This window comes from Asparagus officinalis, chromosome 3, assembly GCF_001876935.1.
Source record: "Asparagus officinalis chromosome 3, Aspof.V1, whole genome shotgun sequence".
NCBI classification, from domain to species: Eukaryota; Viridiplantae; Streptophyta; class Magnoliopsida; order Asparagales; family Asparagaceae; genus Asparagus; species Asparagus officinalis.
In genome coordinates this window covers 66,203,392-66,217,127 of record NC_033796.1, presented here as the reverse complement: position 1 = coordinate 66,217,127, position 13,736 = coordinate 66,203,392, and the positions used below count along the sequence as shown (strand labels likewise).

Sequence of the window (13,736 nt, the reverse complement as noted above, 5' to 3'; positions counted from 1 at the left end):
CAAAAGAGAGCTCTTGCAAGATTTTTATTTTCTACGCAGCAAGGGATGCGCTTGGTATGGAGAGGGGGCCCAAACCAAAATAGGACGGGCCGGGAGGCACATGAAATGGAGGGGGGAGGGGGCATGAGAAGCAGACATGCACATGGGATAAGGGTTTGGGGTGCATGCCCTGACTCATGAATAAAGTTGAAATCATATATAGATGTTTTGGGGGTACTTTGCATGCATGCCCACGTTGCTCCCCCTCGAGAAACATATCCTATGCCCACCATTAGTTAAATAAATCCGGCAATATTTGTCACTACTGTAATCAGACGTCAATAGTTAGCTAGTAGACTTAAAAGATTTATGCACCGACTTATGTATTGATCCAACAGTTTCCATCTTTTTTTTATTTACTAAATTAATTATAAAGGAAATGACATATCCTATGTTTTTGAGGAATATTTGATATCATCATGATCAACAAGATACATATCCCATAGAAACCTGCTGGCTTTCCCCCCTCTATTCTGATTTAAGCACGGATCAAGCGCATGCAGAGCTAACGAGATGTGGTGTTTGGATCGGAATGGGTCATTTTTTATAAAATATATCTCAAAGAATCAAATAAAATTAGACAAGACCGATGTTGGCCTGTAGCAGGGGGGCTGCTAACTGTATGTGATAGATTGACATGATCAACTGAGATGATCGCGCGAGTACACACACAAGGTCTTTGTACGCTCCCACTCCATGTGATGTTGCAGAAGCTGCAGCAGCCAATCCTGTGATACTCCATCAATCAGGTTGCCAAAGATTGATGAGGATCATACTGGTAAGAACTTTGTTATTTCGAATATATTATTTAATGAAAGGACAATGTTGCAGCAGTGGAAATTTTTTTTTTGTGTGTGTGTGTGTGTGTGTTCCCCTCTAGAAAATAAATGGATTCATGCAGAGTTTGATCTGATGCTCTCCAAATTAGTCAGATATTATATGTATTCTGTGCCTGAGGGATCGATGACAGATATTTGGAACTTCGACAAATTCCTAAGAAATCTGAACATTTTGATCGATTAGCACTAACTAAAACAGTCAGCGTTAGAAATTAAGTTAACTTTGATATTTTAAAAGCTTTTATTTCCGGAAAAGCACCCTAGAGTTTAAAACTTAACTTTGATATCCCATTTTGAAGTGATCTTTAGGGTTTCGTGGTTAATTTCTTCGAACTTTGAGATCTTTTTAGGTCCAAAAAAAAACTTTAGGTATTAGGAAAATGATGTAATTAAACTAGGCGTAACTAGCTAATTAACCCAAAATCTAATGTAACCTCGATTCGGAATCTCTCGTTAATTCTAATCCATCGAAGCTATTAAAAGCACAAAATATATTGGATCCAATATAAGTATATACTTTATGTGTTGTGTGTGAAATTTTTTTCCCTTTTTTTTTTTGGGAGGAACTACTTTTGTGCTGTGTGTTGTCACATCTATATTCACAAGTGGTGTGATGTGGTATCTCAGTTTCTCATTGGCTCATAGTCGTAGTTCATGTCCTGATCTGACCGGCTACTCTCCAATATATGCTTGATGAAACATCTTAGGGTGTGTACGAGAACGGAGAAGAAAGTAGGGTCTAAATGATACTTATTTCATATTAATCCAAATAATGATCGAATCTCTTCTCACCATCAGCCCTGAGATAAATGCGCTGGGATTCTGGAAGCCTTCGGCCAAAGCTCACTGAAAAGGCCCAATTTAATGATGGTAATCAAGAGCTTTTTGCACAAGATGACAGGCGCAATATGTTAGATGGTCAAAAGGGCAAGAAGAATGCATAATAAGGTGGTGGCTTTTGAGAAGTTCTGTTAAAAATGTACTTGCCATTACCCAAAGCTTAAAATAACAAACTTGATTAAACTTGTAATGTTGTATCGTGTTATAAACCACTTTTCTAATCAATCCCTATATAATTTTTTTTTTTTTTTGCAAATCCGCCCTCAACTTTTCATCTTGTCGCTTTCCTCAGACCATCGCCGTGACTAAATTAGTTATACTACTTTAGTTCGTTTGATGATTGGACCCTCATCAACATCAGTAACTTACACAAACTTTGAAACGTTCGGCATCGTGGTCTAAGAAAGAAAACGGGGTGAATTAAAAGTTGAGAGCTAAATATATGTAATATATGTAACATGGAGCTGCCACAAATCAATCTTATAACTTGAGGGCTAATTAGACTTTGCTCTCCTCTTAAAACTTTTTTAAGCTTTGATTTACCAACAAAATCAAGCTAGCTCTTTTCAGATGCTATCTAAATTATTCTCAAAAGGCTATCTAGGCAATTTAATACATGCCTAAATATTCTATATCAGCTTTGACAGATTTCTCACTTGAGTAGCTTGCAGTGCCCTAGTTGCGGTAGGAACCTTTACTTGCATATATAAAAGAGAGACTCTTGATCAGAAATAACAACTAAGCTTGAAAAAAATAGTAAGATACCAAGACTAGGGCCCAGACTCAACCAGCTACAAACTCATACAACTATAAATATCAGCTACAAACAGCAAGAAAAAAAAAGATACACATTCTCCCCTTCTCCCTCACAAAATGCAAATTTAAAACCCTTAAGCATCACTCCAAGCAGCAAACATGGGCATATGAGCCATAGAGATCGCAGTCCTAATCTGTGTCGATGGCATCCATGAACCAAGACTAGGACTCGAACCAACGTTAAACTGAGGCTCACCCTTTGAATAAACTACTGACAACCCGTTTCGATCAGGGCTGCCTTCTCTCGAGCTATTCAAGCTCGTCACAAGTGAAGATGGATTCGAAATGTGAGTTCCCGCCATTTTTCCAGACTCATCAATTCCCTGCACATAATTAACAGTCTCCATCCCGATAAAGCCGTGAAAAGCTACAGAAACTGGCTGATCTTGATCCACCATTGATTCGGAGTTTTGCAGCGTTTGAGTCGGTGATTCATAGAGCGCCATTTTCCAATCTGAGCTTGTGCTGTTGTTGTTGCTTTCAGTAGTGGTGGTGTTGTTGACAATGTCAGCTTCTATAGATTTGACTCTGCGAGCATTTTCGCCAGAGAGGAGGGTATTGCTTGCCATGATTTTTTCTACGTCGTATCTTGTTATGTCGAAGTTTGTGACTGCACTTGCCCCTCGAAATTTTATGGCAGCTACATCATAGGCTTCGGCTGCCTCCTCTTGTGTACCTGAAGTTAATAATATATCATCGGTCGTAAGCACAGACGGTCGCAGATACACTGTCGTCGAGTGGTGTCACAGGACACCTCCGGATCGCTCAAATATTTTCATTTATTTTTATTCTTGTTTAAAGACACCATTAGGATTAGGGTAAGGGTTGGTTCAATTTCTATAAAAAAATAGCCAATATATGATTTTTCATGTATTTCAATGAAATTTGTAGGAAGAGTTTTATAGAGTCTCAAAAAAGTGGTGCTTTCTTGTTTTATAACTAGATTTTTGTTGGGTTCAAAATATGAAAAGAGGAAGCCGACTTTGTAGAAAATGGGTTGAGAAGTGAAAAAGGGTAAGCTTTGTAATTATTATTTAATTCAACATGTCAGATTTCTAGGCAATTTTAGCCCATATGGTATGATGATCAGCAAGTTGATTTCTATAAAATAACACCATTTTCTCTACTTTGTGGAAACCTTTTCTATAAAACTGTGGTGAACCAAGCAATGCTTTAAGAAAACTCCAAAAGTCAATTAATAACGAAACTGCCACTGTTTCCTAAAAAAATGGTGAACCAAACAACCCCTGAGACACCACCAAGGAGAATGAATAACTTTTAATGAGACAAAATCCTGGATCCACAATTACGCACAAGGCTCCCCGCATGAAGAACACTAATTAGACAAAGACGATTAATTAAATGCAAAGCCCATTTGTTTGCCCCCTATTTTGATTTGAGACGTGAAAACAAAAGGCCATGTTCGATTACTTTTAAAAACAAAAGCTTCATAGCAAGTGAGTTGTAAGCCCTATAAAAGGCTAACTGAATGGAAAAGGTTTTGCTTGGGAAGCATGCCCCTAAAAGAAATTTTTTGAATTTTGAATTGACGACATTGTGGTCAAATTAACAGCAGTCCTAAAAGAATGTATGAGCTTCATTATTTAGGTTTGAAGTTGCGAAATTTCTCTTGAAGTTGGATAGTTTCTTAATTTCTGGCGAAAAAATAGGTATGTCCTTGAGCAAATGATAAAAGGGCCTTAATTAGTATAAAGGGGTACGAATCTATGTCAGATTTTGAATTTAGGCTACTTTTGGACAAGATATAAGACATTATAAGGTTTCTATCTGTGTTTATATAAGCGATAATTATCCGACTAAACTATAAACTAGAAGCATGAGTTCAGAAAATTACTGAAGGTTCCGAGATAAAGATCTTTGTTCCCAGCAACTCTCCCTATGCGAGCTTGCCATCTGCCATGCTGATGATGTCTGAAATGGGAAGGAACAAAATTTTCAGAAAAATATTCTAGAAATATATTGCCAAAACTTAGTTCAGTGTCTGTAACACCAAAAAAGGGACCTTGTTACTCCTCGATATATCGATGCGCCTCGAGAAAACCCACTACTTTTTCTGCAATCATGGCCCAAATCAAATTAGTTCAATGTCTAATAATGTATACAAAACCTATAGGAAATCTTGTGTACCTTCTTAAATGAGCAACATATTCCTGCCTGCTCATGTTCTTCATTTCTTCGAGTTCTTGGTTGTAATTCTCCAGCTACAATATAAAGCTCATCTTTCAGTCCAAGACTATAAAATTATAACCGAAAAAATAGTAATGAGAAAGATCATACAGGGAAGTTGATATGAGTTGAAGGCCCCCAATATTTGAGTGCAGCCAAGTCATAAGCTCTTGCTGCCTTCTCTTCCATATCATAACCCCCTTAAATAAATAAATAAATAAATTTCAAACAACAACATATTACTATGGCTCTCCACAATAAAATAAATATTGAATGTGGGTTTTGAGTGAAGGAAACAAGAAACATACCGAGATAAACTGCAGCGTTGTGTTTGATCGCACCAAAGTAATCCAAAGAAGAAATCAATCACATACAGTAAGCAAATCATACTAACGATGAAATTTTGAACTTAATTTGAAATAAAAATTTTGTTTTACTCCTCCTAACCTTGCCTTCCTTTTCTAGTTTGCCCTTCTTTTTTGCAGCTATTATCCCAAAGGTGAGCTTCATATCTACCAGTCCACCTGTGCCTAAAATACAAGCAAGAAATTACAAATTTTAGGAAATTAAAGAGCAAATTAAAAACACCCAAATGCTTAAAAAATACTAAATTTGTTGATAATGCTAACCTTGTAACTCCCCTGAACTGTGAAGTTCTCTGCCCAAAAGTATCAATGGACTTCCTATGAACCGGCTGCTTCTGCCCCCCTTTCCCATTTCCCCTCTTCTTTGCTACTACTACATCCAAAGGCATGGCCTCAGCAGCAACAGCAGCAACTCCAGAGTGATCAGAGGCCACGCTATGCTGAGTAGCAGCAACATAGCTTGACTGAGAACCTGGGCTCATTGACAAACTCAAGGAGTGCAGGTCTCCATAGCCCATTCCCCCAACTGAGGCCCAGTTCTTGATGGAGGAAGAAAACCCATCATCTTCTCCCCCCAGTTCTTGATGATGATGATGATACATGTGCTGAAGCGGATGGAAGTACTGCTGCTGGGTCTGGAGGAGATCAAGAGCCTCCTGGTTTTGGCTGTAATACATGGTCGAAGCTGATGCTGATGTTGCTGTTGTTGTTGTTTCTCTGTCATTTCCCCCATACTGATGATGGGCCCCAATGTTGGGACCACTGCAGCCCAAGAAGTCTTCTAGTTTTGGAGATTGAGATTGCACCATACCTTCAACAAGTAAATAAATAAATAAAACACAAAACTTAACAAGGAATGAAGGAAACATACAAAAGATCTGGATTGGTTCACTTTAGGTTTTTTTTTTCCTTTTTTTTTCTTTGTGGGGGGTGGGGAGGGGGAGGAAAAGATCGAAAAACCTTGGTGTTGTGATCTGCTGAGGGCTTCCATGATGCAAAGAGAGCCATCAGATTTGATGGGCATGGCTGATAACTGAGAGTAGAGACCCGCAGTGATATTATCTTCCTCATAGTTGCAGAACCCAGATGGAGATAGGAAAATGCTGCTGCAGTTTGCTACCGTTTCTGCGTTTGGGACAGAGGAAGAGGAAGGAGATGGCTGATGATGCTGATGATGGTGGTGGTCGGACTCCGAGGATAGCTCCATATTAATCTGAGGGGAAAGAGAGAAGCCCAACCAGTTGTTACCGTTATTGTTGTTGTTGTCCATAGATTTCATAGCTCTTCGTTTCTCTTAACGCTCGTATGAGATTCTATATAACAAGACCCAAAGTCTTTCCCTCCCTCTATAAACTATATAAGCATAAAGAGTGAGCTCCACCACTCTCCTTTGAATTCCATGGGGATCTGTGTCCTGAGAAAGACCATGGCTTTTGCTTTCTCTCTCTCTCTCTCTCTCAATCTTTTTCTCCCCCGCTTCTTTTTCTTAGGACTCTCTTAAATCCTCTTAGTTATTAGTATGTTAATGCTGAAGAAAGCTCAGAGCTTTATCCATAAGGAGAACTCTGGGGTGGAGAGGAGAGGAGAGGGAGTAATGGTGAGGTCTTCCAATTTGAGGAGAAGCCTCTTCAAATATGCAAGCTATTGGTCAGCTGGCTAAAACTATAACAAGACTGTCTCCTTTATTTCCATCAGTCTCATGGTCGTATGTTAGAGAGAGAAAGAGAGAGAGAGAGAGAGGACTACCGTCCCATTAGTCACTTCACAAAAACAGTACTAGCTAGCTCCGTACTATAGCCCTTCAGAGCAAACTAAACGACGGATCTTAAATTAATTAATAAATTTATATATGTTGTATGTATCCGGCTTGTGCCCATCCAATTCCAATGACCCGTGTTCATTTCAAAACTCAAACGCCACGGAGAGTACAGAGGGAGTGTACGTGTGCGGGTACGTATTTATGTATGTATTAACTTAGTTGATATCGATGTATCATAACGAAGTTGTAATGTAAGCAAAAGTTGCTAAAAACTTGCATGTTCATACGTAAACCTTATTCTCTTTTGAGGCTAGTCAAAGTGCTGCCTGCCGCGGACAAAAAAAAAAAGTGGGATGTGGGTTTATTCTCTTTTGAGGCTAGTCAAAGTGCTGCCTGCCGCGGACAAAAAAAAAAAGTGGGATGTGGGTCTCCATGATAAGCTTTGATACGTTCCTGCAATGATGAGGCGAGGCTAAGGGCCCAAAACCATGGAAAAAAAAATATTCAATAGTAAAAATAATACAAATATACAACCACCTTCCTACTATTTTATTACCATCATTATCCTGCATGCGATGTGTAGGAAATATAATAATAATACCTGGTAGAGGACTGTTCCTAAAGTTTGATTGAGAATCTATCAAAAACTCCAATTTTAATCCTGGACGCAATACTTTATTACTACAATAATTTTTTTTAAAGTTTAGATGGCTGGTATCATTGGCATGAGATTCCAAGGGCCCCCACACGATATCCATATAAAATGTTCGTAAGGATCTTGTAGCACGGAATGTGCTTGATTTTTCTTTTATGGACAAAGACACGTTATATAGAATTATTTAGCGAAGGCTTTTGGTGACGCTAACTGAGATTTGCTTTCCTTGGTTGGTAATTAGGATGCTAACTGCAACTAAAGGCCCATTAAGCCCCCAATTAACTTTTTGTCTGACAAAACCAAGATGTAATGAGCAATATGCGTAGCGCCTTCCTTTAAAAGACTCCTTTGAAAAAGAAAAAAAAAAACCCTCCCCACAAAAAAAAAAAATTCCGGTTTTGTTATTTTTATAGAGATTTAAGGCTCAACAGGGTTTTGAATAGGGCATGTGTGCTGGACACAGATGTGCACGGTCCTCATAGGAGAAAATTTCTTGCAGGAATGATTTGGTATCCAAATGATTAGACAAGTGAAGTTGGGAGGAACTAAATAGGGTATAACGATAAGCTAGACTCTTAATACAATTTTCATCGCTTTGATTATTAATTATAATGATGAGAGAGACCACCAACTACATATGATACATCAATTCTTTTGGTTGGTTCTTAGAATAGCGGCTCAATTTATAGCAATACTCATCGTTTTCCTTTTCCTTCCACATTTTTTATATGAGAATACATTGCTAATTAGATTTGATGGTGTCATCATGTTCTAACTCTTTTTTTCTCTTGCAATAGTCTCTCCACATCCATTAACAAATGATGTTCTCATGGTCGATCGTTTCCTCTCCAACGAACTGAGTTCCCTATCAACGAAGCTCCCTTCACTCCAAACTCGACAACCAAAAACAATTTCAACAACAATGACGTTCTCATGGTCGATGAAACCAAGATCTAGTCTCTTTTAGCATACGTTCCTAGAATCAAAACTTGTAGTGTGTGTTTTTTACCAAAAAAGAAAGCAATTATGATCTTTCAAATATATCAACAAATTGTGAGCTTTTGACTGTAACATAGTTATAACTGTGAAAACAGCGAAGGAATTGAGAAAAAGAATTGAGAAAAACGTGAAGAATAAGCAAGACAGGGTTCACCATACCCTGGTGGTGTATGCCACACCCTTGTGTGGCAAGACAGGCTCCACCACACCCTGGTGTGGTAGATGTTAGATGTAGGTGCCCTGCAGGCAATTATTGTATATTGTAACAGGACCTATATGTATATAACATCCCATCTTGTTCGAAATGATAGTATGTTATTTTGGTCAGATTGTATCTGATGTTCTAATATATACAAAGATTAATGTCTTAGAATAAATACTAGACTAATCACGACATTCGGTAGTGATCGTACATGAAGAGATTCTGATTAGTCGGTAAACGTATATTCTAAAATTGTTCTAGTTGATGAAGTGTTGAGATAGGACATCATACTTTTGGTTTAGACTTAGTGTATGCTTTATTTTCCTTTTGAAGGAGATATCAATCTCTTAGATCATTGATGTGAAGACATCAAGATACATTATAAAGGTGACTCATTAGTGAATGAGTTGACTGAGGACTCGCCAGAAACATCTAGTTGGTAATATACTTAACTGTCAAATAGAAGTTCTCAAGTGATTATGTACATAGTAGTCTCTTGACCTGCAGGCATGAGTGCAAATATCTTATATGTCAGTAAAGATGTATTTAGACTTTTACCTAACCACAGTCTTATTGAATGTGGCATAACGGTTCTTGTTGGGTACATCTCGAGACATAAGTAGATATTGAGATGCCAAGAAGGGATTCGTCTCTCCCAGTATAGGGGTTGATGTCATAGAGATTGTTTGAATATAACTATAGCCTGGAAATCCTTTGGCCAAGGTGAATAAGATAAACTGAAGGTCAGTTTGATCTTATAGGTTATGAGTTTAATAATAATAAAAACTAATGAAGCTATTACGGGTTTGACAGTTTCCATACCCTAAGGCTCAATAGTTTGACATGGTTTGACGAAGAGACCGGACTGTACGGTATTATCATTGAGTGGTCCTGATAAAATTGGAATAAGCATCTTGCAGCCTTTATCACAACTTATACCGGTGGTCTTCATGTGTAGCTAGCACCTCTGTTGTACTTATGGATATGATCCACTACCGAGTTTTTTAAGTTGGGCCCTAGAGTCACACAAGCGCCGTACTTGAATCCTATGAAACACAATTTATGGAGTGATGCGTATGATTGATACGCATATAATTGATTCTTCCGGATACACATAAACGGTTATGTATATCGATAAAATCGGAATGCTATGTGCTTAGGAATGAATTCCAGTATTTTTCCCATAAAGTTAACTTTAGTCAACTAGTTGACTTTTTTGGTCAACAGTTTAGTTTGTGTCAACTCTTGATTTATTTGGTCATATAGTGACTAATTAGTTAAAGATTGAAATAATACTATATACCGTATTATGAAATACTGTATTAGTGATAATAATTTGGTATTCTCATTTATGAAATACACATACCATGTATAATGAGTCCATGAGATGAGTCACTAGTGGTATGGTTTGAGCACATGGTTTATTAGCACATGGTTTTGAAATGTAATGATTCATAAGATGATTCATTGCATGACTCACTTGATTAATCATTAATTTTGGATGATTCATTGCATGACTCATAGGATGAGTCATTCATATCATGAACACATTTCACTCTATAAATATGAGCTCTTTTTCTTATGGAAAGGTTAATGAAAAATTGGCTAAGTGTTTTTTCCATAAGAGAATAAAAGAGAGCTCTCCTCTTACTAAACTTTAGCAATCTTTGAGCAAGAGGAAGTAGTAGGATTTTAAGAACCCCGGGGTGGATATCTTGCCTTGTGTCTTAAGAAGACTCCCATTTTATCAAGCTCACTTGAAGACTTGGAGATCCACTACAAGGAGATTTTCTACTACAAGGAGCAAGAGCTAGGGGTTATTCGATCTTCCATCGAATCACGCTACGAAAGTATGACTTTCTAACTCTTGTATGCTCACTTAATAATAAGGATCATGTTAGATTTAATTAGACGATCCATATGAATATTTCATGCTCTCTACATGCTTAGTATTTTTGTACATACATGTCTTCCGCTGTGTATTATGCATGTAGACATAGCACGATTTCCTTCATGGTATCAGAGCTATGGTTCTATCTAATTGAATCTTAACATGTACATCTAACTCATGGAGGACCTTGTTCTTGCTTCTAATTTCTAGTTTACATGAAACTAGTTAATTAATTCAAGTTATTTTATAAAATAATTAATTACAACTAGTGTAGTTGTATGTTAGAAGCTTGTTAGTCTTTTTTGAGTTTGGATAATCCTTATGCTATCTAGTTTCCAATATGTTGCATAACTAGATAGATGCATATTTCTTAATGTTGATTAAGTTATATGATTTATCATCTTGCATGGATGTTATGTTTATGGATGGTAGTGGACAACTATTCTCTTGTATGTTTTGTATTGATGTAATAAAGTTAGAAATGTAATAATTATTTACGACCTCTTCCCTCCCCGAGCATGGGCTACGCCTACGGGTTTAGGCACTTGCTCACCGATCATGGGCTACGCCTACGGGTATAGGCCCTTGTTCGGGTGTGGGGGGGTATGGTTGCTTAGTTTAGTTATTTCATTTATAGCTTTTGCTTTATATTTAATGCAATATTATTACCCATCCTACGAGATGGTTTTTCCATTATAAATGGGGCTTGCACGTCCTATGTTTATATGATTGTAATAATACAGAGTTTGCAAGGGAACAAGCACCGCAAGGAGTTGCATATGGCTTGCTAAAATGTAATTAGTGTAGTTGCATTTTATTTTCTTTAGTTGTCCACTACCATTCTATATAAGTTTTACATTACATATGTTGATATGTTGGTTGTGCCCCAAATTGTAGATGTCAATACAATTGGGTGCTATTTTTTGCAAAGTTTATATCTCTATCTCACTAGAGAATAGTTTTTATTATAAAAACTTATTTTTTAAAACTTTGTGAGACATGGCAATAAGAGTTTATTGACCATAGAGTGGTGAGATCGACATTAACATAGTGTTAGTGTGAAAGATAAATAAACCTAAAGCAGTTAAAAGAGATGTATTTAGAATGAGCTTTTAACTAGTGTCAAGGAAAGTAATTATGAGATATAGCTCATGGGGTGATGCCCAACTTAAGATTAGGGGTGATGCCCAATCTTTCGCGCTATAGTCTTAAAGAGAAGTGGTTACTTAATTAAGGTCCGATAAATATTCCCGGTGAATAGCTCGGAACCCTCCCACCAATCTTGCGCTTTCCTGGCTAGTTTAATTGTTGCAAGTATAAATATAGAGCATCTTTAAACTATATCAAGTTCGATTACGGTAAAAGATTTGAGAAATCGTCCGTAGCCCTCCATCATTTTAGTTAAATACTATTAAGCTTATAAATACTATGTTTGTTGGCATACGTCAAGGCATAACTATTCTATGGCTAAATAGTATTCATCTGTATATAAGATATAAGGATAGCTTAAGTTGGTTATGCAACTTTGTTGGCATACGTCAAGAGTTTGCATAAGTTAAATTTAAGCCAGTCAAGAAATGATGGGTACAAACTTGACTAGCATTTTATGATTTGTTGGCATACGTCAAGGTCATAAAAGACTAGGGGTAAAATCATATCAAGAATTACAAGAGTGTAAAAGACAAAAGTTGTCTACCAATTATTGAATGTGTTAATTTGTTGACATACGCCAAGGTTGATGCATTCAATGATAATTGGATCTTGATCCCACTTGAAAACAATGAGTTGTTTTCCGATCACCTATTATAAGGTTTTGAGGGACTCGAAAAATAGTGGGAGGCATAACTTAGATAAAAATAAACCAAATCTATTTTATGTATTGAACATCTGCTAAAATACCTTTTCTCTCTCTTTCAGGCCATTATGTCTGGTTTAAAACTCATATTGGAACAGAACAAGTTAACCGGTCCTAAGCTGGGTCAGTTTTTTGATTCTTATAAGCGTTATGAGTTTAATTATTCAATACAACACTAATTCAGAACTTACTTAGGGTTTTGACAGTTTTATTGCCCATACCTAGGCCTCAATAGTTTGGACATGGTTGACGAAAGAGACCGCGACTGTACGTATTTAATCATTGTAGTTGTCTACCTGAATTTTAAAATTGGATAAGCGCATCTTGCAGAACCTTTATCACAACTTATTTACCCGGGTACAAGATATATAATACATGCTAGCTAAGCACCCTCTGCTTTTGTTACTTATTGGATCATGAATTCCACTACCCGAGTTTTTTTTAAGTTCGGGCAAACCTAGAGTGCACCGCACCAAGCGCGTACGTTGAAATCCTTATTTTTTTGAAACACAAAAATTTTATTATGGAGTTGATCGTATGATTGATACGCATATATAGAAATTTATTTCTTTCCGCGATACACAGAACAACCGGTTATGTATTATCAGCGTAAAAATCGGGAATTGCTATGCTCCTTAGGAAATGAAATTTCCAGATATTATTTCCAATAAAAGTTAACTTTTAGCTTTGTTTCTCAACTAGTTTGGGGGGACTTTTGGTCAAAACAGTTGACTTTTGGTCAAAAACCTTGATATTTTTGGTCATATAGCTGGCGGGGGACTAATTAGTTAAATGATTGGCAATAATACTATATACCGATATTTTATTTTGAAATACTGTAATTAGTGCGATAATAACTTTGGTATTTCTCATTTCATGAAATTACACATACCATGCTTATCAATGAGTCATTATGAGATGAGGTCACAATTAGTTGCGTATGGTATTTAGCACTTGGGTTTATTAAAGCACCATAGGTTTTTGAAATGTAATGGCATTCATAAGATGATTTTCATTGCATAGGGGGACTCACTTTGAATTACAATTCACTTGAATTTTTTGATTCGATTCATTGCCCATGACTTCATTAGGAATGAGTCATGCTTATAATGAACACATTTCAACTCTATTTAAAATATGAGCCTCTTTTTTTCTTTATTGAAAGCGGTTAATTGAAAAAGAATTGGCTAAGTGTTTTTTTCCATAAAGAGCGAATAAAAGACGAAAGCTCTCCTCCTTACTTTTAATCTTTTAGCCAATCCTTTTGAAGCAAGAGCGACGAGAGTAGT

At 36.9% G+C, this 13,736-nt stretch overlaps 1 protein-coding gene across 1 annotated transcript; it reads right to left on the bottom strand.

The window, feature by feature from the left end:
- On the bottom strand, window positions 2,440-6,732 carry LOC109834280 (AP2-like ethylene-responsive transcription factor ANT). The gene is made up of 9 exons (XM_020402259.1): window positions 6,047-6,732; window positions 5,351-5,897; window positions 5,169-5,251; window positions 5,030-5,038; window positions 4,833-4,921; window positions 4,683-4,756; window positions 4,558-4,608; window positions 4,390-4,466; window positions 2,440-3,210 (listed from the first exon to the last, which is right to left on the bottom strand). The coding sequence occupies exons 1-9, from the start codon at window positions 6,363-6,365 to the stop codon at window positions 2,609-2,611; spliced, it is 1,851 nt and encodes a 616-aa protein (XP_020257848.1). The 5' UTR covers window positions 6,366-6,732; the 3' UTR covers window positions 2,440-2,608.

Excerpts from the sequence above, each read along its gene's own strand:
- LOC109834280 (XM_020402259.1), bottom strand. The coding sequence starts at position 6,365 with ATGAAATCTATGGACAACAACAACAATAACGGTAACAACTGGTTGGGC. Across the intron at positions 4,757-4,832 it reads CAACTCATATCAACTTCCCT|CTGGAGAATTACAACCAAGA; the intron begins GTATGATCTTTC and ends TTTATATTGTAG. Across the intron at positions 4,609-4,682 it reads TATGTTGCTCATTTAAGAAG|AAAAAGTAGTGGGTTTTCTC; the intron begins GTACACAAGATT and ends CCATGATTGCAG.